The 23,573-nt window shown below is 41.4% G+C and overlaps 1 protein-coding gene and 1 pseudogene across 1 annotated transcript in view; both read left to right on the top strand.

Moving 5' to 3' along the window:
• The window catches only part of TESK2 (testis associated actin remodelling kinase 2), a 148,606-nt gene that overhangs the window by 11,124 nt on the left and 113,909 nt on the right, over nt 1–23,573 (top strand). The window contains exon 2 of the mRNA XM_060231721.1: nt 5,986–6,292. Within this exon, the coding sequence (XP_060087704.1) occupies nt 6,071–6,292 (222 nt within the window). The 5' untranslated portion in view covers nt 5,986–6,070. The remainder of the gene's footprint in view (nt 1–5,985; nt 6,293–23,573) is intronic.
• LOC132567795 (eIF5-mimic protein 2-like) lies at nt 20,590–21,604 on the top strand (annotated as a pseudogene).

Here is a 23,573-nt window from a genome sequence, read left to right as displayed (position 1 = left end):
TGAGATCAGGCTTGCCTTGGCTATCCAGGTCAGGGCAGAACTTGGTTTTCTAGAGACATCTGGAAAACCTAAGACAGAAGAATTAGAGCTAAGTTAGGGACAGGACAGGCAATTGTAAGTATGTCCTTTGAACATGACTATAGTAATTGAAACCTAAGTGTTATTGACAGGAACACTGAAAGGATGAATCATTGCATTTTTTATTTTTTATTTATTTTTTTGCACACCTCAATAGATTCTGAGTTAAAAATACCAGTCTGTCTGGTGTGTGAGGCACAAATGTGAGACATCCTGGCTCCATGTGGAAAGTTAATACCTAGTCAGTTTGCTGGGTTTAGACTTTCCTTTGCTAATGCAAGACATTAAATGACTTGTTTATTTCAACACAGCCTTTTTATAATGTGAATTAATTCCACCAAACTACTACATAATCTAACCAACTGGCAGACTCTACTTGAACCAGAATAGCAAGAGGTAAAGCAGATCATCTGCTGGAGATGGTTGGCTGTGATTATGAGAAATATAAAGTATGATAGTACTAGCTAGAACCAACACTAATTGATTAATTTGAAGCATCTGTATGGTGGAAAATACCAGAACTCAACATGAGGTCAAGTCTGATTATTTGTATTTACAGTGTTGTGGAAATTTGTGGACAGAAATTAGTCTTGTTTTACAGATGTAGGTAGAAGAAATCTGTACATGATTTGCCAAGGCAAATCCTGCAAGAGAGCTTCAAAGCTCTGAATTCATCTTTTGAGTTAATTGGATAATGTGCACTAGAAGTTGTAAAATGAAATTGTGCTAGGAAATTTTCAACTACGGATATTATATCCTGCCATGGTATAATTAATTACATGTGTTTTAAAAACTAACAGATTTCTCAGATGTCAATGTTATGGATTTATTGCATTTGCTTGGCTTTGAAAGTATAATATGTATAGTGATGTTTTCCAATATCCCATAGTTTCTGCAATAAATCTTTATATATATTGTATATAATATACATATTTTACCAGCTGCTTAGGTTGAGTATTGAAAATATCTTGGCAGCTCCATATGTCTGCCATGTGCTTAGGTTGAGCCAGTTGTACAGATTTCTATAGCATTTGGTTTCAGTATATTTGAAAAGATCTGAAACTAGCTTCTAATTGTGTGGCCAGCTCTGTTGCAATGAATATGCAGTTGTTGTAGGAAGTTATTGGATCATGCCTTTGACATCACAAGTGAGAACTAAGACACAAACTCTTTGCATAAATGTTTTTATGATGGATGCTTGGCAAATGTCATTGTAAAGGCTTTGGAATCATATTGGTTTTGAAAGTCCTATAAAGAATATGCATTTACCAAATGTTACTTTCCAAGGTGTTAACTGATCGCCATGTTTTCAGTAATGGCTACGATTGTGTAGATGAAGGCAATATAAGGAACATTCTCCCTCCCCCCCTTCCAACCCCGCCCCTCATTCTTCAAGATTACCTTTTATGCACAATCATGTACACGTTCAAACTTGTTGGTGTTATGTTACATTACAAAAACAGTCCTGAGCTAGTTTGGAGCCTTGAGGCTTCAAAATAACGTATAGTTTGGTCCAAGAGTTGACCTAATTTCATGAATACTTGAAAAGATTGCATAAGATTAAGTAGAGAATCCTAGATTATTGTATAGCAGAAGAGAAATGGGTAAAATGCATCTTAATGCTGCTGCTTTTCTGTAGAGATTCAAAAGTAAGTGATTGCTTCTGTGAACTTTAATGAAATGAAGCCAACTTATACTAGTTTCTTTAACAGCTCTTCTCAGTAAGGAGCAAGTCAGTCACTACCTGAAGCAAATAACACATTTCTAAGCGATCCAAAGGAGAGCACAGTAGGGCTGTGAATATGAAGCATTTTCTAAATAGGTGAAATGATACTATTTATTTTGGCCTGAAACAGTGTGTGTGTGTGACTCTAGCTTCCTCTCTGAAATAGCTGATTGGCAAAATTTTAGGGTTTTTTTTTTTTTTTTGCAAAACATGTGCTTCCCATATGCCATTTCAGCTGTTGGATCACAGAGAGAAGCTCCATATACTGAACTGCTTTGTGCTTGCCGTTCACCATCCAGTTGGAGATAGCATGCCTGGAAGTCCTCTTCTTTATCTTCATGTGTGGAAATCCTCTTCTGTGTCAGTAGTGCCCTTAACTGGATTGTGATGCAGACCACTAGCATGCTCTGAAATTAGAAGTTTAAAATACATGAGACAACAGAATTTTTATATATGTAATTGAATGAAACACTTTGAAAGGTAGACGGCAATAGGAGCCACATTGGAAAAGGATGCACTTTAAAAATATATATTCAGTATGTTTTGAGGTTGTTGCTTTGTCTGGCAGCTTGTCTGTAGGTAGTCTATTTCTACTCTTAATAAAAACCATCAGAAAAGAGATCAAAAATATAAGTTTGTTAGAATATTCAAGAATTATAGGGATGTTGCTTATACCTAATGCATTTTTAATCTTTAGGATAAATATGACAGAATTTTTAAAGAGCAGTTTTGACCTGCCTCTTTTGACTGACAAGAGAGTCAATTAAATGTGACTGAACTTCATTAAGCATGTTATCATCATAGTGATTGGCCAAAATGATAGTATGTTAATTAGAACTGTTTCCATTTTGAAGTGTGTATTTCTAACATCGTATATGTATATATCTGTAAGAATATATACTAACAGCAACGTGTGGCTCCCCATCTGCAGTTAAATAAATCCATAGATTTGGCCCACATAGACAGGGGGAACCCCATGTCCCCCTTGCCAAGTCTGGTGCAGCTCTAACCCCCACAACCTAGTATTGAGCCTGGTGACTGACATCCTCTGCTGCTGTCACCAGAGAGACCCAGTTTGGTGTAGTGGTTAAGTGCATGGATTTCTAATCTAGGAGAACGAGGTTTGATTTCCCACTCCTTCGCATGTAGCTGCTGGAGTGACCTTGGGAGTCATAACTCTCTTAGACCAGTTTTGGTAAAACTCTCTCAGCCCTACCTATTCACAGAGTATCTGTTGTGGGGAGGGGAAGGGAAAGAAGATTGTAAGCCACTTTGAGACTCCTTCAGGTAGTGAAGGGCAGGATATAAATTCAATTTCCTCTTCAAGAATTTAGCAGAAAAACCTGAAATTAAAAAAACACACCATAATATATAGGGGAGTTAAATCCCCCCAAATACATTTTCTTGTCTGCACATGGACAAACAACACTTACCATAAGAGAATGGAGCTGCTTCAGGCCTGGCCACTATGGCAGAGGATGTCAGCCACCAGGCTCAATACTAGGTTGTGGAGCCTAGAGCCGCACCAGACTTGGCAACTGTGTGGGGCATGGGATTCCCCCTGAGAATCTCACAGACCCCCACTGAGCCATAACAAGGGAATTGGATGCAGAGAGTGCAGGTGTTCTCGCTGCCCCCCAGCTGACAATGAGGGAGCCAGATGGCAACAGCAGTGATGGGGGTGGGGGGGAGATGAGCCAGAAGCAGGGGCAGTGATGGGGGATGGATTCTTCACCTGTGAGCATTGCTGCTTCCCATTTACATAATCTAGTTTGGAAGCTAGATTGATAGGCCTTACTCTGTGAGTCCCTATGGGTGCTTCAGCATTGTATAACTGGAGGTAAATTAGCTGTAGTAGATTTAACTGAATAAATGGATTGTCTAATAAGCCAGACAATAAAATCCTTAGATTTGTGTTATCTGTTGATCCCTTTAAAAATCCTTTTCTATGACACAATATAGATTTCTGTAGTGAGATGGGGAACCCCACGGGTACACATGATCCTTTCTTTTCATCCTCCTGCATGAATTTTCCCTTTCTCTTTTCAGTGCTGAATATGAACCAAACAAAAGCTGCTATTTTAACTTAAGTCACAGCGTTGCTAGTGAAATAATACAATTCTAACCTAAACCTTTTTTTAGTACTGAGGACTAATTAATTGTTTGCTACATGATAGTTGTATCTAGCAGGACAGTACACACAAATGGACACAAATTTCTGCAAACCTATTTTTCTTACGTTGCTTCATGTTCAGTAGTCTCTATGTCGCGGTTTTTTCTAGTTTCCTCACCAAACCATATCTAACTATGCCTTACCTAAGGCTGCCAGAGAGCAAGTACAGTATTTGGTTGTGTTTACTGGCTTAGTGCAGGAGATGACAGAGTTCCCACAGATACAGTGCTGTTTCCAGACACAGCTTAAATTATTTTATGCTACATATCTTTCTTGTCCCTCAAACATAGTCCATGTTTCTTTTATCCATTGCTTCAAACTCCTATAACATGCAGTTTGTTCTCAACTAACTCTTGATTTCTTTCTTAACCTTTTGCAATCTCTGTGCCTCCCTCTGTGCTTTGCTGAAACTGCCCTTGCCAAAATAACTGATAGCCTTCATTGCCAAATATAAAGGTCTATATTCCACCCTCGCCTCCCAATTTCTTTATTCCTGCTGCCTTTGATAGAGTGTTAATATTCTATACCATTGTAGGTATTTTTTTAAAAAAAGAAAAACTGCAAAGAAGACATGCCATTCATGTTAGTGCACCAGTGTTACTGACCCAATATGTGAATTATTTGTTTGTGACCCAAAAGGAAAAAACTCAAGTTTTGTGAAGCATGGCTTTGTGGTCACTGCGTGAGTAAAACTAGTTCTACAGGCCTGGATGAACTTGAATGGGGCAGAAGTTAATGCAAATCAGAAAAGAGATGTCTTTGTCTGATTTCATTTTCTTGATGCAGTCCTCTGTGTCCTCATGCTTCTTGGCATATTGTTCTGAAGATTCCCTGCCTTTCATCACCAGCTTGAATGGGGCAGTAGCATATCTGCCTGGAGCACAGAAGGTCCCAAGTTCAATCCCATGTGTCTCTGGTTAAAAGATTCAGGTGATAGGTGTTGTGAAAGACCTATGCCAGAAAGCCAGTGACAGTCTGGTTTAGACAGAACTAACTTTAATTGACCAACAGTCTGATTCATAGTAAGACAGCTTCATCTGTATTTGGGGATTATGTATTTTCTCCACGTACCGCATTATATTTAAAGCCAGGCATTCTAACAGTTTAATAACATAACATAAGAGTAACCATGTTGGATCAGACTAATGGCCCATCCAGTCCAACACTCTGTGTCATGCAGTGGCAAAAAAACCCCAGGTGCCATCAGGATGAACATCAGTAGAGCCAGGACACCAGAAGCCTTCACCCTGTTGCCCCTCCCAAGCACCAAGAATACGGAGCATCACTTGCCCCAGACAGAGTTCCAACAATGCAGTGTGACTAATAGCCACAGAGTTCCGACAGTATGCTGTGGCTAATAGCCACTGATGTACCTCTTCTTTATATGTTTATCCAATCTCCTCTTGAAACTTGTTATGCTTGTAGCCGCTACCATGTCTTGTAGCAGTGAATTCCATGTGTTAATCACCCTTTGGGTGAAGAAGTACTTCCTTTTATCCATTTTAACCTGACTGCTCAGCAATTTCATTGAGTGCCCATGAGTTCTCGTATTGTGAGAAAGGGAGAGAAGTATTTCTTTCTCTACCTTCTCTATCCTATGCATAATCTTGTAAGCCTCTATCATGTCACCCCTCAGTCAATGTTTCTCCAGGCTAAAGAGCCCATTTTAACCTTTCTTCGTAAGGAAAGCGTTCTAACCCTTTAATCATTCAAGTTGCCCTTTTCTGAACTTCTTCCAAAGCTATAATATCTTTTTTGTGGTGCAGTGACCAGAATTGTACAGAGTACTCCAAATGAGGCTGCACCATCGATTTATACAGGGGCATTATGATACTGGCTGATTTGATTTCAATTCCCTTCCTAGTAATTCCCAGCATAACATTGGCCTTTTTTATTGCAGTCGCACACTGTCTCAACATTTTCAGTGAATTCTTTACCATGACCCCAAGATCTCTCTCTGTGTGGAAGGAAAATAGTTCAGCTATGTATCCTTTGTTCATTTTTTTAGTATTCAGCCAGAGAGAAGAAAAACAAACTGAGCACCTAAGATGTGAGAGATCCACTCCTCTCTAAAGGACCATATTGTTTGCAACATGGATCGCAGTAAACGAAATTCGATAGCAGGATTCCCTCCACGCTTGGAGCGGGTTGAAGACTTTGATGGAGGTGGTGGAGGTGATGGGACTGTTTCCCAGATGGGCAGAGTTTGGACTTCTTCATACAGGGCCTTGATAAGTGCCTTCTCAAGACTTACACGACTTGATGACTTCTCCTGTGAGAAAATCGGATCTGGTTTCTTCTCTGAAGTGTTCAAGGTGAGTGAGGAATTTTAATGATTCTCCCCTTTTCCAATTTTCATATAGTAATTAGAGGATACAATGTGTGTCTCCTCTTGCTTGCCACATAAAACTTTTGTCTGCGCTTTGTTTAGGTCTGTTGAGTTATAGGGAGTTTAAAATACTTTAAGCATTCATTCCATTTACCTATAATAGCTCCCTAGGAAATTAAATGCACAATGAGATGAAACACTTGGTTTGACAAGTCAATTTGCATTTAAACTGTGTTCCATCTCATTTTATTTTATCAGTTAAATAATTCATACATTTTAATATGTATGTGTTAGTGAATTTATGGGTTGATCCTAGAGTTTAGAGCGCATTGAGTTCACAGGAGCAGTTTTTCTTTTCCTTTGCACTAAAAAAATGTTACTGAGGATTGAGAGGTGTTCCTCAGATTAGTAGCCATGTGGAGCTGCTTTTGGGGGGGAAAGAAGGAAGGGATCCACAGTTGGATCTCCTACATCTTATTTTGATTGTAAAACTTTTAAAGACAGTACTGTTTATTTTATTTATAAAATGAGACAGAAATTAGTCATCAGTAGGCAGGAACAACAATGCATATCTACTTTCCTGTACATGCCAGATGCAGATAGTATTAGTAAACAGAGACTTTGCAGAATAACATCTTATCACTGTTTCATGGGTTTTCAAGTCATCTTTCCCCAGCAGTCTGTTCAGTAATATCCGAATTTTTGGGTGGTGGTTACATTTTGCCTCACTTATATCTTACCTTTCCTGCCAGTGGGAAACCAAAGCAGCTTGCATCATTCTTCTCACCTCCATCTTATCCTTACATCAACCCTGTGAGGTGGGTTAGGCTGGGTGTATGTGATTGTTCCAAGGTCACCCAGCAGATATCCGTGATAGGGTAGGGATTGTGCCCAAGTCTCACAGATCCTAGTGTCAACAAAAATTGTCTACTGACCCCATGTTATAGACAAAACATAAGTTAGTGGAAGATTGGACTTGCTGGGGAACTTGGCTATAAGCTAATGTTGCAACCTGCCCTTTTAACTGATAGAATTACTTTCTTAGGTACTTTTTAGTATCTGACTGATCAGGCAGAATTCTTTTGAAGTGTGGCTCTTGCCAAGTTTTCAATCACAGTTGAAAGTTCAGAGGGAAAGTAATCCTAATTCAGGGATTTCTGGGATATTTAATCAACAGGTCACTCTTATTTAGCTAGATAATTTGGGAAAATAAGCAGTACTCAGACCACAACACTTTTTAGAAATACACACAAAGATAAAAGGGAAGAAAGGAAAATGATGTAAACCACTGTGGGTCCCCATTGGGAAGAAGAGAGCGGTATAAATGCAGTAAACAAAATTAAGTCTGTCTTTAGCATGAGGATGGCACAAGTCACTCAGCCATTCCTCTGTGTCTAACTGGCAAACCAGAGTATCATGGGGAGAGTACTTTGTTCACAAAGCTTACTGTTAATGAAGTCTATGGAGTTTCAGGTTTACTGCATAACAGTTTAAGAAACTCTGGTCATGATCCACATTTTAACATGTGGATATACTGCTTTAGCTGCCTTTCTTTGTTTCAGCCCTTCTGAAACTGTAGTGAACTGACTCCTCTTAAAGCCAGATGTCTGGCTTAGGCTTGTATATTAATATAAATGTCAGTTGTGGCTACTGTATAATGTGTTGCTTCCTTTTGGTCAAAAAGGGAAAAAATGCTAGTCCTTAACCATATTTTAGCTATGTATAGAATTTGTAATATTGTCTGAGTAAAGTTCTTAATTGTTCTCACAGTCCCATTTTCCTGGTCTGGTCAATCATATGTGTGATGTAAATTCTGTACTCAGTTTAATTCCCAGGTGTACTGGGACCAAGTTCATATTTCCATGGACCTGAACTGCACAGTGGTTTAAAAGGATTATTGCTTGGAATATCTTTGGCTTTCCAGTGTAGCCTGCTCTGAAAGGGTTCATAGTTCACTTTCAGCAAAATCTGTGCCTTTCCTTTTTTTTGTGTTCTATGCAAGTGTTTTGATGTGGACAACACTTGTGACTTTCCCAATCTACGTGAAATAATATTGCTCCTTCTATGGGGGAGGGGGGAAGGGGAAGATTGAATTAACACAGAAATTAAAACAGCTAAAGGTAAGGGTGAAACAGGAATAAAGCAAAATAAAGAATGAAGCAGCTGATGTTGTAAGAGGACATGACAGAAGAAGATGATCAAGACTGTAGCCAGAAATCATGTAAAACAGGGAAATGAGTCCATTGAACAGATACATCTTATACAGGCATAATATATTCATAAGAACATAAGAGAAGCCATGTTGGATCAGGCCAATGGCCCATCCAGTCCAACACTCTGTGTCACACAGTGGCCAAAAATTTTATATAATAGCTAATAGCCACCGATGGACCTCTGCTCCATATTTTCATCCAACCCCCTCTTGAAGCTGGCTATGCTTGTAGCCACCACCACCTCCTGTGGCAGTGAATTCCACATGTTAATCACCCTTTGGGTGAAGAAGTACCTCCTTTTATCCATTCTAACCCGATTGCTCAGCAATTTCATTGAATGCCCATGAGTTCTTGTATTGTGAGAAAGGGAAAAAAGTACTTCTTTCTCTACCTTCTCCATCCCCTGCATAATCTTGTAAATCTTTATCATGTCACCCCGCAGCTGACATTTCTCCAAGGTAAAGAGCCCCAAGCGTTTTAACCTTTCTTCATAGGGAAAGTGTTCCAAACCTTTAATCATTCTAGTTGCCCTTTTCCAATGTTATAATATCCTTTTTGAGGTGCGGTGACCAGAATTGCACACAGTATTCTAAATGAGACTGCACCATCAATTTATACAGGGGCATTATGATACAGGCTGATTTGTTTTCAGTTCCCTTCCTAATAATTCCCAGCATGGCGTTGGCCTTTTTTATTGCAAACGCGCACTGTCTTGACATGTTCAGTGAGTTATCTACCACGACCCCAAGATCTCTCTCTTGGTCAGTCTCTGCCAGTTCACACCCCATCAACTTGTATTTGTAGCTGGGATTCTTGGCCCCAATGTGCATTACTTTGCACTTGGCCACATTGAACCTCATCTGCCACATTGATGCCCACTCACCCAGCCTCAACAGATCCCTTTGGAGTTCCTCACAATCCTCTCTGGTTCTCACCACCCTGAACAATTTAGTGTCACCTGCAGACTTGGCCACTTCACTGCTTACTCTCAACTCCAAATCATTTATGAACAAGTTAAAGAGCATGGGACCCAGTACTGAGCCCTGAGGCACCCCATTGCTTATGTCCTCCACTGTGAAGACTGCCCATTTATACTCACACTCTGCTTCCTATTAATTAGCCAGTTTTTGATCCACAAGAGGACCTGTCCTTTTACTCCATGACTCTTGAGCTTACTAAGGAGCCTTTGATGAGGAACTTTATCAAAAGCTTTCTGGAAGTCAAGGTAAACAACATCTATTGGGTCTCCTTTGTCCACATGTTTGTTCACCCCCTCAAAGAAATGTAACAGGTTAGTGAGGCAAGATCTTCCCTTACAGAACCCATGCTGAGTCTTCCTCAATAACTCGTGTTCATCAATGTGCCTACTCATTCTGTCCTTGATAATGGTTTCTACCAACTTTCCTGGTATTGAAGTCAGACTGACTTGCCTGTAGTTTCCCGGATCTCCTCTGGAACCCTTTTTAAAGATGGGGGTGACATTTGCTACCTTCCAGTCCTCAGGAACGGAGGCAGATTTCAATGAAAGTTTACATATTTTTGTCAGAAGATCCACAAGTTCAATTTTGAGTTCTTTCAGAACTCTTGGATGTATGCCATTCGGACCTGGTGACTTATCAGTTTTTAATTCGTCTATCAGTTGTAGGACCTCCTCTCTTGTCACCTCAATCTGACTCCACTTCTCATCTTCCACAGTGAAGACAGGCAAAAAATGCATTCAGCTTCTCAGCCATTTCCCTATCCTCCTTCAGTAATCCTTTGACCCCTTGGTCATCCAAGGCCCCACTGCCTCCCTGGCTGGTTTCCTGCTTCTAATATACTTGAAGAAATTTTTATTGTTGGTCTTTATGTTTTTTGCAATATGCTCCTCATAGTTCCTTTTTGCCTGCCTGATCACAGTCTTGCATTTGATTTGCCACTGCCTGTGTTCCCTTTTATTAATCTCACTTGGACTAGCTTTCCACCGCTTAAAGGAGTCCTTCTTACCTTTTACAGCTTCCATTACTTTGTTTGTTAACCATGCACGCCTTCTCTTATACCTGTTTGTACCTTTCCTAACTTGTGGTATATATTTTATCTGAGCTTCTAGGATTGTAGTTTTAAATAGCCTCCAAGCTTCCCCAAGGGTTTTGACTGTATTTACCTTTCCTTTCAGTTTCCTCTTCACATGCCTCCTCATCTCAGAGAATTTACCCCTTTTAAAATTAAACGTGCTGGTCTTTTGGAGCAATTCTCTGTTTATACAAATGGTGAAATCAATAATGTTATGGTCACTGCTCCCAAGCGGTGCGATCACTTTTACATCTCTCACCAAGTCTTGGGCATTACTTAGGACCAAATCCAGGATCGCCCCACCCCAGGTAGGTTCCGAGACCATCTGCTCCATAGCACAGTCATTGAGAGCATCAAGAAACTCAATTTCTTTCTCTCGACCAGAACACATATTGACCCAATCAATCTGCGGATAGTTAAAATCACCTATGACAACACAGTTTTTACATCTAGCCACTATCTTTAAGCCTTCCATCATATTATAGTTGTCCTTTATCTTTTGATTTGGTGGGTGCTAACAAACTCCCATAGTTAAATTTCCTTTTGGGCCCTCTATTTCAACCCAAAGCATTTCTAGAAGGGAATCTAATTCTCTGACCTCAGTCTTACTGGATCGTATATCCTCTCTGACATACAGAGCCACCCCACCTCCAACCCTTCCCTCCCTATCCTTCCAATATAATTTATATCCAGGAATCACCGTGTCCCACTGATTCTCCTCATTCCACCAAGTTTCTGAAATTCCCACAATGTCTGTTTTCTCCCAACACTAAACATTCCAATTCACCAGTTTTACTTTGAAGACTTCTAGCATTTATGTAAACAGCTATAATTTCCCAGGCAAGCTAGGCCCTCCACCTTCCTCCTGCCGCCTCAAGACTCTGGCAGGCAGTCCATTCTGCTTGTCACCATCTCAGTGGACAACTTTGATCCATTACCCGGTAGAAAAGTAACAGCTAATCCTTCATCTCTTTGAGACAAGTCCTCCCAAACCAGAGACATTTCATCTTCTGTCGGCTTTCCCCCAAGATTTAGTTTAAAAACTGCTCTGCCACCTTTTTGATTTTTAGGCGCCAGCAGTCTGGCTCCATCCAGGGACAAGAGGAGACTGTCTTTTTTGTACAGCTCCCACTTGTTCCAGAAAGCATCCCAGTGCCTAACAAACTTAAACCCTTCCTCCTTACACCATCGTCTCATCCACACATTGAGACTTCTAATTTGTGCCTGTCTCTCCAGCCCTGCACGTGGAACAGGTAGCACTTCTGAGAAGGCTACCTTGGAGGTCCTGGCCTTAAGTCTCCCGCCTAGCAGCCTAAATGTTTCCTCCAGGACCTCACGACTGCATTTCCCCACATCGTTGGTGCCAACATGCACCACGACCACTGGTTCCTCCCCAGCACTGTCTATCAGCCTATCTACAACACACGTAATGTCCGCTACCTTTGCACCAGGCAGGCAAGTCACCATACGGTCAGTTCACAGTTTTGCCATGCAGCTGTCTACTTGCCTAAGGATCGAATCACCAACTACCAAGACCCCTCCACTTTCCCTGCCCAGGGATGGTTCCTTGGCGCAAAAGGATTCCCGCTCACCAACTGAAGAAGAGGTCCCTTCTGAGGGCGCATTCGCCTTATCCTCAGCCCGGTGCCCTATTCCCTTTCAACCCTCATGCTCCCTGGCAGCAACGGGGCTGCCACGTTCAGAGCAGGGCTCATCTAACACGTCCCCGAGAGTCTTCTCCGAGTGCCTAACTGACTGCTTCTCCAGGGCAGTCACCTCAGCCTCAAGGGTACGAATTCGTTCCCTGAGGACCAGGAGCTCCTTGCATCGAGCACACACCCAAGACTTCTGTCCTTTGGGCAGATAGTCATACATGTGACACTCAGTGCAAAACACTGGAAAGCCCCCATCCCCCTGCTGGCATTCTAACTTCATGATAGCTTTTAAAAAATATACAGTCCCCTTTTAAACCCTGTTTTTTTATGTGGCTCCCTGCCTGGAGAGTCTATTTACCTTATTGGGAACAAGGAATCTGGGTTTCTGGTCCTTACGCAGCCCCCAGGGTAAGAGCCACAGTCCAAGAGCCCTTTAGCTCTCTGGCAAGGCGCAGCTTAATAATGCAAAGAGGGTGGGGAACACAGCCACTCCTAATCAATCAGCAACAATCACCTTCAATCACTTTCACCTTCAGCCCTTCACACGAACTCAGAAGTTTTCAGCAACTCCCCCAGCTGCTAAGCCACAAACTTCACGCTTGTAGCACTTCTCTGCTCTATTCCCAGATTATTATTCCTGCATAATAAAGTGATGCATTAGGCAGAAATGTAAGTTCTTATTTTGTCTACTAATGTACATCTAAAATAAAAATACATTCTTTCACCATAAGTCTATCACAGGTGTCAAGATTACATAACAGGAAAATTCCTCCTCCTGAATCTTTGTCCCACTTATATATTGCTATAAATGTTTTTTTCAAAGCTTAGAAACCTGGCAGAGGGTTGCCTGTGCATTCCGGGACTGTCAGTGCTTGTGGAATGTTTTCCAATGCTGGCCTTTCTGTTAATCATCTCCACACAAAACTGACACCATAGCCTTTTAACATGTTTGTTTTTCTTAACAAAAATCAGTAGCATAGCTTAAAATATTTTTGTATATGGACTAGTTTGTGAACCTGTTAATGTTTAAATGGTAAAGTAATTTTCTTCCTCTGATATACCCTGCTTTCAAAAGTAAAGGAGGGGATGAAAGGAAAACGAGTTTCTGTATCCTGAAATTAGAAAGTGCAGTATTGGTCCTTAGGTTCTTCCCATGCTTAAAAGTCTATAGGTGTCAATAAAAATTGTAGATTTTTTGTAGATCTGCCAATGGCACTTTCATTTCAGGTTAAATTAATGTACAAAAAATGTAAAAATACATTGACTGGCAGGGTTTCTGCAGACACCAAAGTTTTAGTTCTCCTTTCTAATGCTCCATTTTGAGTGCTTGGTGAAACTTAGTGCTTGTCCGAAGATTTTTTGTGACCTAGGTGAACTATGATTCCGGGATCTGTCCCTCTATCATTAGAGAAAAGTGAGGGGAATCTAGAATGAATCTATTACTTACTAAATGATGTAAAAATAAGGAAAGACAGGCTGTTCAGAACCCCTCTATGCTCCGTCACGGCAGCTCTGTTCAGTCATGAAGTCAACAGACATGAAGAAGCCAGTTAATGGCCAGGCTTCCAAGTCATCACTGTATATGGTTGTCTGGAATCAGCAGAACCAATCTGTCAGTAGGGGTGATAGGACTTGTGATCTGAGAGGCACAGCAGTTGGCCGAGTGGACTTTGGGCATTTGAAACCAACAGTATCCATGTTCAACTTGGACTACTTGATAGGCAGCTACTCCTGTACCTGGAGTGCCCAGCTGAGTTTATTCCATATGGGTATGCCCCGTGGCACAGAGTGGTAAGCTGCAGTCCAAGCTCTGCTCCCAACCTGAGTTCGATCCCTGCGGAAGCTGGGTTCAGGTAGCCGGCTCATGGTTGACTCAGCCTTCCATCCTTCCAAGATCGGTGAATTGAGTACCCAGCTTGCTGGGTGTAAAGTGTAAATGACTGGGGAAGGCAATGACAAACCACCCTGTAAAAAGTCTGCTATGAAAACATGAAAGCAATGTCATCCAGAGTCGGAAATGACTGGTGCTTACACAGGGGATTACCTTTACCTTTATTCTCTGTTTCCTGGTCAGTGACAATAACATCACAATGCTATTTTATTCTTTTTCTGAAGCAAGGCAGCAGTCACATCCCCCCCAAAGCAGTAACAATGACAGTAAAATGACTGTGCTTCTGAAGAAACAGGTCCCAGGTTGTAGAAGTGAAGGGTGGGAGCAGCTATTCCATGACCAGCTGTCTTCATAAATACATGCAGCAGCCCCTTGCTGCAATCTGCAGCAGTTTGCTCCCAGCTAACATCAGGAGACCAGCCAGAAGTGAAAAGGGCATGCAGGAGTGCTTCATCAGCCACTGTCTTCATTGGCTTATCTGCCATATGAATACATCCTTGCAAAGGCAGAAGAATGTTCAGGTGTTCAGGCTACTACCAACCTATATAGGTAATTAAATTTAAATTGTGATGCTCCAAGCATCAGATTATGGCTCATCCCATTTTTTCACATGAGACTTTGCATCTGTGTGTTTTTCTAGCTATTAACCTGCTAATACAGGCACCATATATCAAGAGAAATCCCATCAGGATTGGGTTAGTTAAAAAACCAAAACAGGTTTTTTAACTTGAGCCTTGACAGGCAACTTTTTAAAAAGCCAGGTAAAAGCAAATAAGCTCTTAAGTATTTAGCAAGACCACAGATAGAGTGGGGAATCAAACCTGGTTCTCCAAGATAAGAGTCCACACACTTAACCACTACATCAAAGATAGAGATTCTTCCATCATCAGTTTCTTGGACAGCCATTTGATTACCCCTAATTTCTACCTAAATAAGATACAGATGCCTTGAACTGCACCATCTTTCAATAATGTTGAATTCAGATTTAAAATAAAGCATTTTGGTATAAGTAAAGTGAAATAACACTGCAAATACAGTGCTTAAGGAATACAGTGCTAATCTTAATAACTAGGGGAAAATACCGATAGTGTCTTACTCTGAAGTTTTGAGAAATACCTTAATAAAAGAACAAAGATAACTTAGTGGTAAACTCAGAGTTGAAATGAGCCCAGGGTATCATTGTGGGCTTTACTGTGAATACTTTGATCTCTCTGCATTATACTTGTATTTTTGAACGCAGAGTTGGTAGCCATATATTCAGGAGGGTTAATAGCGTTGTACAAGTTTAGCTGCTAAGGGGGAGGCAGGTTTGTTTGTTTATATATATATATTTGCAGTTGGAATGTGAGGTTTACTCATGTAAAATGTCATGTAGCAGCAGCTGGTTTTGTGCTTCTTGTGCAAGTTTATGTGAATTTGCCCATTACACTTGTGAGGTACAAAGTTATCTCTTTTATATAATATAGTTTATAGTGGTGTAGAGCATTCCCCCCCCCCCCCCCGAGCATTACCCACTGTTTGGCCAGTTGTGATGCTCCAATTTTTTCAATTAGACTTACTTTCTTCTGTTTCCCATAAGCACTATGTTTAGTTATTTAGATTTATTTGTGAAGCAAGTTATTTTCTGTTTTGTCTTTTGTATTTGCTTCTGTGTGATGTACAGTTTCTTCACTCATCTCTGTTTACTGACTTCTGTAAGTGTTAAAAAGCATTCATCTTCTTTGATGTAGTGGTTAAGTGTGTGGACTCTTATCTTGGAGAACCAGGTTTGATTCCCCACTCCTCCATGTGCACCTGCTGGAATGGCCTTGGGTTAGTCATAGCTCTGGCAGAGGTTGTCCTTGAAAGGGCAGGTGCTGTGAGAGCCCTCTCAGCCCCACTCACCTCACAGGGTGTCTGTTGTGGAGGGAGAAGATATAGGAGATTATAAGCCGCTCTGAGTCTGTGATTCAGAGAGAAGGGTGGGGTATAAATCTGCAATTCTTCTTCTTCTTGATGGTGTAAAAAATCAAATAATTACTTAATTGTGGCTTTACACAGCAGACATAACTATGTGTGGTAACCAGGATAGATTTAAAAAAAACCCAGGCATTGATTTTAACATTCTCCCCAAGGATGTGGCTCTATAATTACATGTTTGCATTATGAATTATCAGTTATGACATGCATTATTGTACAGGCCAACAAAACATACTGGAAACCTTTGTGTTTGGAAAATGAAATGAAATAAAGTAGGCTTCAAGTAAAAATTTCTTATCTAGTTAAAATGCAAACCATATAATTTGCTCTCTGGTGTGTGATATATTCCATTTGGGATTCTTCCCGCAAAGTGAGTAGTGACAAAAATATAGCAACTTGTATAACTCTAATTGAACATATGAACATATGAAGCTGCCTTATACTGAATCAGACCTTTGGTCCATCAAAGTCAGTATTGTCTTCTCAGACTGGCAGCGGCTCTCCAGGGTCTCAAGCTGAGGTTTTTCACACCTATTTGCCTGGACCCTTTTTTGGAGATGCCAGGGATTGAACCTGGGACCTTCTGCTTCCCAAGCAGATGCTCTACCACTGAGCCACCGTCCCTCCCCATTAATTCTCATTCATTCTCATTTTGTTAAATGTGAGTATTTAAGACAAGGAAAATGAGAGTCGTAAAATGCTTTCCCCCTGAATATGTTCCGTAGTTTATTTAACAGCTGCCAGAGGTAGTTAACAATAAACTACCTCTGAATCCCAGAGCCAGGAAGCAACATCAGGCCTCTATGTTCTTGGCCTCTATGTTCTGTTGTTGGCCCTCCAGAAGAACTGGTTGGCCACTGTGTGAGACAGGATGCTGGATTAGATGGAACACTGGTCTGATGCAGCAGGGCTCTTCTTATGTTCTTAACAATCTATACGTAAGTATGTGTAACCACTTACATGTGTAGAGATATAAGATTTTCTAAAAATTTGAAGCCAGGGGGAGACTATTCTAGAAAAAAATGGGAATTTTTTAAAAAATGAAGAAATGCAATATTAGTACTCTTTACAGATTAAAAATCACTTTATTACTTTGGGAACATAAAATGCAGTATGCAAAAACTGGCTTGGCATAAAAGTGCGGTGTTTGATATATCAAAAGTACAGCTTATTCAGAAAATGATAACAAATTGTATTTACTTTTTAAATTTTTAAATACACTATTTCTTGGAGTTAGCTGGAGACAGGAGGTGGAGAGCCTCTGGTTTGGGTTAAATCAGTCCAAAGGGATGGTAGTGTAAACACTCAGGGAGTGAGGGCGTGATGGGGCCAAGGGAGGTAAGGGTTGCTGGAGAGGGAAACACATTTTAGGTGTTTGTATGCTAATGCTAGAAGTCTCCAAGCCCAGATGGGGGACCTGGAGTGCTTGGTGTTAAGTGACAATTTAGATAATAGTCAGTATCTCAGAAACATAGTAGAATAGGAGAATTCTATGGGATACAGTCATTTTTGGGTATGAGCAGGACAGGTTGGTGGTGTTGTGTTGTACATCAAAGAGAACATAGAATCAAGTAAGTTAGAAAACAGCAGGGGAATTAACTCCCCAACAGAACTGATATGGGTGGAAATACTGGGCCCTAAGGGTTGCTTAAAAGTAGAGGTGTACTTGATCAAATCCTTGAGACTCATCTTGAAATGCAGAAGGTATTAGCTGTAGCTAGAAATAAGGGAGGTGACTAGAGTTACTAGCAATGCTCCCTCTAAGCTGTGGAGTCTTGTGAGCAAAAATTCTACTTTGTGAGCTATTGGCATTAAAGTTGTGAGTGAACAATTTGGCTACTGCATAAATTAGTTTGCTCTGGGGCCAGAGGTGAAAAAACTAGGAGCTAGCTCACACTCAGCCTAGAGGGAACACTGGTTACCAGACCTCCCCTCCCCCCCAGTGAAGGTGAGGGTCCCCTGGTGCCAGGCTCCACCTCCTTGTGACACAGGCTGGGTGCAGCCAGGAATCAAAGTCCGGTCCAGGGTCGAGCCAGGGGAGTCTGAACCAAACTCAAGTCAGGTAGTCAAGTTGGGGGGTCAGAGAACAAGGTCGTCCAGAGTGAGAGTCAGGAAGCCAAGGAATCTGGTCAGGAGTGTGAGAGCCTTGGTGGATGTGAGGTTGTCAGGGGTCATTTTGTAGAAAAATAGGTGGTGGAGATCATCCAGGGATTGTTATGCAGCTGCACATACTACTCAATGGACAAGGAGGTGGAACTCTCAGAAGGAGGAGGTGAAACTCTCAGAAAGGTTCAGGAGCTGCACTCCTGTGAGCTCCCACTGAATCCAAGGTCTGGAGGTCGTCATGGGTGCAACTTGTTGCGTCCACGAGGAGCCCAACCCCAAGCTAAATGGGCCTCTGGTGATGTTCCAATTACCACGCAACAAGCTCCTGTCAGAACACAGGACTCAGCAACTATCCTTCCCCACAGGCGTGCATCTCTCCAACGGGTTGCTAAGTCCTGGTAGAGTCGCTCCCTCAGCTGAGCTATCTGTGGTGGTGACTAAAGCAGATAATGTTATTTTACTGGGAGACTTTATCTATCCTCATATTGACTAGGTAAATATGTGTTCAAGACATGCTGTAGAAATGAGATTCCTAGACATCATAAATGACTGTGCATTGGAACAATTGGTCACAGAACCAACCAGAGGGGTAGTGATCTTGGACTTGGTTCTGAGCAGGTCTCAAGATCTGGTGAGAGTGGTAGAGGTTGTCAACACTAATTGGGAACTGAGTACAATGCTATTAGATTCAGCAGTCAGTTCAATGGAAAGTTACCCCTAGATTCCAAAATTGTAACGTTCGATTTCAAAAGAGGGAACTTTACAAAAAGGAGGGGAATAGTAAAAAAGATGCTGAAGAGGAAACACCAGAGAGTCAAATCCCAAGAAGATGCTTGGAAGCTATTTAAAACCACATAAATTGAAGCGCAAATAGAATGCATTCCAAAAGTTAGGAAAAGCACTTCCAAGTCTAAAAGAAGAAGAATAGAGAAGGAACGCCAAGAAAAAAAGCTGTCAAAACAATCTAATCACTTTAAATCAAATATATTAATTCAATCTTAGTACATGTGTCTTTTTTACATTTTGAAAATCCTGAGAACTAAAACATTTTTATATAATTACATAGCATTTAAAGAAACCTTTTGAATGCCAGAGGCCATAGCTGTTCACAGCAAAACATGCTTGCAGGCACTAAACATTGATATTACTTAAAACAACAGTGTTTAAAGAAACAGTAAACACTTATTTCACTAATAGAAATGTAAATTCATCATTTCCACAGTGAACACAGGGAAAAAAGGGTATTGCGTTACTCTGCCATCTCCCCATCTCCCTTTAGTAATCTCTTTATTCCTTGGTCATCCAAAGGCCTAACTGCTTCTCTGGCTGGTTTCCTGCTCTGGATATATTTTTAAAAAATGTTTTATTGTTTGTCTTGATGCTTTTAGCAACCAGATCTTCAAAATACACACCAGTAGTTTGTTGGTACTCTAAGACCTCTTAATAGCCAGTTAAACAAATCAACATATACAAAGTCTAAAAGAAGGCCTGTGTGGTTAACAATGCAGGTCAAGGAAGCTTTAAAAAGTGAAGAGGTTACTAATAAAAAGTGGAAGGTCTGCCCCAGTGAATTTAACAGTAGGCAAGCAAAAAGAGATTTTGAAGAGTGGGTTGCTAAAAATATCAAGACAAACAATAAAACATTTTTTAAAAATATATCTAGAGCAGGAAACCAGCCAGAGAAGCAGATAGGCCTTTGGATGACCAAGGAATAAAGAAATTACTATAGGAAGAGGGGGAGATGGCAGAGAAACTCAATACCCTTTTTTCCCGGTGTTCACTATGGAAAGCGTGGGGCATATACCCATGCCACAGCCTCTATTTTCAGGAAGAAGTCTGAAAAACTGAGCCAAATTGAAGTGACCAGAGATGGTATTCTGGACCTCCTGGGGAAATGAAAAACTGATAAGTCTCCAGGTCCTGATGGCATATACCCAAGAGTTCTTAAGGAACTTAGATGTGAGAGAGTTTATCTGCTTACCCATGTATGTAACCTATTACTACATTCAGCCACTGTACTAGAAGACTGGAGAGTAGCAAATGTTACACCAGTTTTTAAAAAAGGGATCCAGAGAGGAAACAGGAAATTACAGACCAGTCAGCCTAATATCTGTCCCAGAGAAATTAGTAGAAACTGTAATCAAAGATAGAATTGTTAGGCACATGAGGAAGAATTAGCATACCTTCTGCAAAAGGAAGTCCTGCCTCACTAACCTTTTGGCATTCGTTGAGAAAGTGAACAAGCATATAGACAACAGTGACCCAGTAAATGTTATATACCTGGACTTTCAAAAGGCTTTTGACAAGGTACCTCACGACTCCTGAATAAACTTGGCAGTCATGGCATAAGAAAATGGGTTTTCTTATGAATTAAAAACGGGTTAAATGAAAGTCCTCTTATTGTCTGTTAATGCTCATGCTCCTTGGATGTTCTTTTCCTGCCTTAAAAGTTGGGTGTCTTTTATGAATAATCAAAAGCACCAATGCCAACACTATGCAGACAGTGTTCTAAAACTAGGAAAAGAGATGACAAAGAGAGGTTTGACTCCTACTCAGTTTCAGGACTACATTATTCAAGGTTTAAATTAAACTGGCAGTGACTTGGAAGTGGTAATTAAATTTTTTTATGTTTCTGGAGCAAAGCTTGATTATTGCCACTATGCAGAGACACTCTTTGACATTCTGGTGGCTGGTGGAATGCTGGCAGACAACATGATGCATACAGATGCCTTTGTCTTCACAGCATGGGAAGACCTAGAAATGATGCAGGCATTTGCTCAGATCTTTAGCAACCAGGCATTACAAATCAGGCATTACAAATACCTGGACAAAGGCTTTGAGGATGAAGTCAAAAAGTTACTGCTGTTCTTAAAGGTTTTTCAGAGTCTGAGCAGAACAAGCTGGCCATGCTGATGGTTATTCTTTTGACCAATGAGATGTGTAATGCATCAATTTACAACAGCTTATATAATGAGAATCTTGTTAAATAAGGTGTTTTGGCAATGTGTACCGTAAAGCTGTTCAAATAATGGATAAATGAAAAAGATATCAGTGCAGTGGCTGTTAGCTTCCATAAAGTCGGCATGGACAACAGGCTGATGGAACTTTTTTCAGTCAACAAACAGAGCCTTGAACACTTCACAGAATTCTTCACGGATGGAAGACTGAAGGAAGTTTCTGAATACATCCAAAACCAGCAAAGTACTGGGGCTTGTGCAGAGCTGCAGAAAGAACTTCAAGAGAGATGTCACATGGGGAATCTATTAGAGAGGTGTTTCCCATCCCATGCAAGCCTCAATGCTAGGTCGCAGGGGCCTCCCGTCGACGTCCTGATGGCCGGCGGAGCTCAGCAGGCCCAGCCATGTTTGCACTGGGGCCTCCGGGCTTCCCGCTGGCCAGTGGAGCTCGGTGGGCCCAGCTGATTTTGTGCAGGGGCCTCCGGGCTCCCTGCTGCCCGGCACAGAAAGTCAGCAGTTTTCAAGGTGAGTTCCCATCTCATTTCTTTCTGTTTTTCTTTTCTTGTTCTTTTATCCTTTTGTCCCTCCTTTTTTCACTCATTCCCTCCCTTTTCCTTTCTTCCTATTTCCTTTTTTCTTTTTTCTCTGTCTATTTGTTTCCAACTCTCTCCCCCTCCCTCCCTTTCATTCATTCTTTCGTTCTGTCAGTCTGTCTGTCTTTTACCCTGTCTATTTGCTTTATTTTCCACTCCCCCACTCATTCATTAATTCTTTCTATCAGTTTTTCTTTTTCCCTATTTGCTTTATTTTCCACTCTCCCCTCTCTTTCTCTGTCAGTCGTTTCCCCGTCTCCTTCCCTCCCTCCCTCCCATTGCTAATCTGAGTAGAGCCGGGAGGGGGGGGATAAGCTTGAAATGCCCTGCCCTTTCATGTTTTCCCAGTGCTGCCATTTCATGTCTTTCTATCTCTCTGTCTTCCTTCTCTCTCTCTCTCTTTTTCTCTTTCTGTCTTTTCCCCTTTCTGAATACATCCAGAACCTTCGGGGGGAACCTTCACATTCAGAGGCACTAAGCATCTGAATCCCAGAGCCAGGAGGCAATGAAGGGGAGACCCCTGAATAATTAATGAATACCTCTATAATAATAATAAATGAAAATATGGTTTCTGTGCCTTCAGAAGAGAATGTCTGATGCAATATTTGAAGCAGCTGTAACTGTTAAAACCGACAGGCTAAGCGTGGAATCCAAGGTTGTAAAATAGATAACACAGGGGCCCTGCAGAGAAGGAGCATCTTGCTGAAAGCTGATAGCAGACTCATACAGGAAGGTGGGGCATTTGAATAGATAAGCAGAGACACACTGGAAAACTACCAGGGATAAAGGGGAGGGGGGAAGTGAATCAGATAACGTGTAAAGGGCCAGCCTGCAGGCTTGCTTTTGCTTAAAGCGGATGGTTTGAGAAGTGTGCGGGGTTCATTATTTTGGGGAGCCTTGCTGCTCAAATGAACCTTGCTATTGGTGCCAAATAGTAAAATACCTTGTTTTCAATCAGTAAGTGTGCGCCTCGTTATTTCCCTGCTACATAACATGGTGGCATTGGCCGAGGAATAACGGGGAGGATTTTTCTTACCCTTAGGCGGCCTGAATAACCGTTTGCCTTCCACCCTCGTGGCGGGAACAGCAGACTAGGTGCCAGAGTCATATTTTTGACTGAGTCCAGCTCTCTCCGTCTCGGTGGGGAAAGGTATTCGGTTGGCCAGCCAAGATCCCGCGCCTGATTGAACCGACGTGTGTAGGGAATTGGAAGATCTTCAGGATTGTGAGTATGAAATGTTTGGAAATTTGGATTACCTCTCCTTAGGAGGGAAGAAGGGCCTGATCATCCCTTAAACCCTGTTCAGTAGGCTCCATTCTGGCGCTGAAGAACAAAGGCTAGGAACTGGGAGGATTTCTGTGGGGTGTGTGTGTGTGAATGAGAGGAGGCACAGCCTCCAAGCGATTTTTGTACCCACCAGTACTGAGGTTCTCAGCCTCGCGAGTGCGTCTGAGGCGGGAAAGTGGGGAAGCGATTGGATAAGGCTTCCTTTGTGTTTGGAGCTGTCAGAATCCCACTGGCAGCTCACCCTCCCTACCCTCTGTGTTTCAAAGTGTGTCTTGTCTAAATGTTTGGTGCCATGGGGAACTTAAAAGCCAGAATTCTGGGAAATGTCAGAGAATGGTAGTTCCACATGGGCAGACAAGGCTCCTTTGTCCCTAAACCTCCAATTCAAGAAGGAAAAAATCTAACTTTTGGATTTGAATGTCTTTTAGAATGGAGAGACCTGGCTTTATAAGGTAACAAAGACCTCTCTCCCCTTAATAAAATAAAGAACAGAAGAACAGTGATTTGGACTAAAATTAGATGATGCCAGTTCTCAGGAGAAGGCCTGGAGATC

This window comes from Heteronotia binoei, chromosome 2 (genome assembly GCF_032191835.1).
Source record: "Heteronotia binoei isolate CCM8104 ecotype False Entrance Well chromosome 2, APGP_CSIRO_Hbin_v1, whole genome shotgun sequence".
Taxonomy (NCBI): domain Eukaryota; kingdom Metazoa; phylum Chordata; class Lepidosauria; order Squamata; family Gekkonidae; genus Heteronotia; species Heteronotia binoei.
The sequence above is the reverse complement of the archived record's forward strand: the minus strand, read 5'-3'. Positions and strand labels throughout refer to the sequence as shown.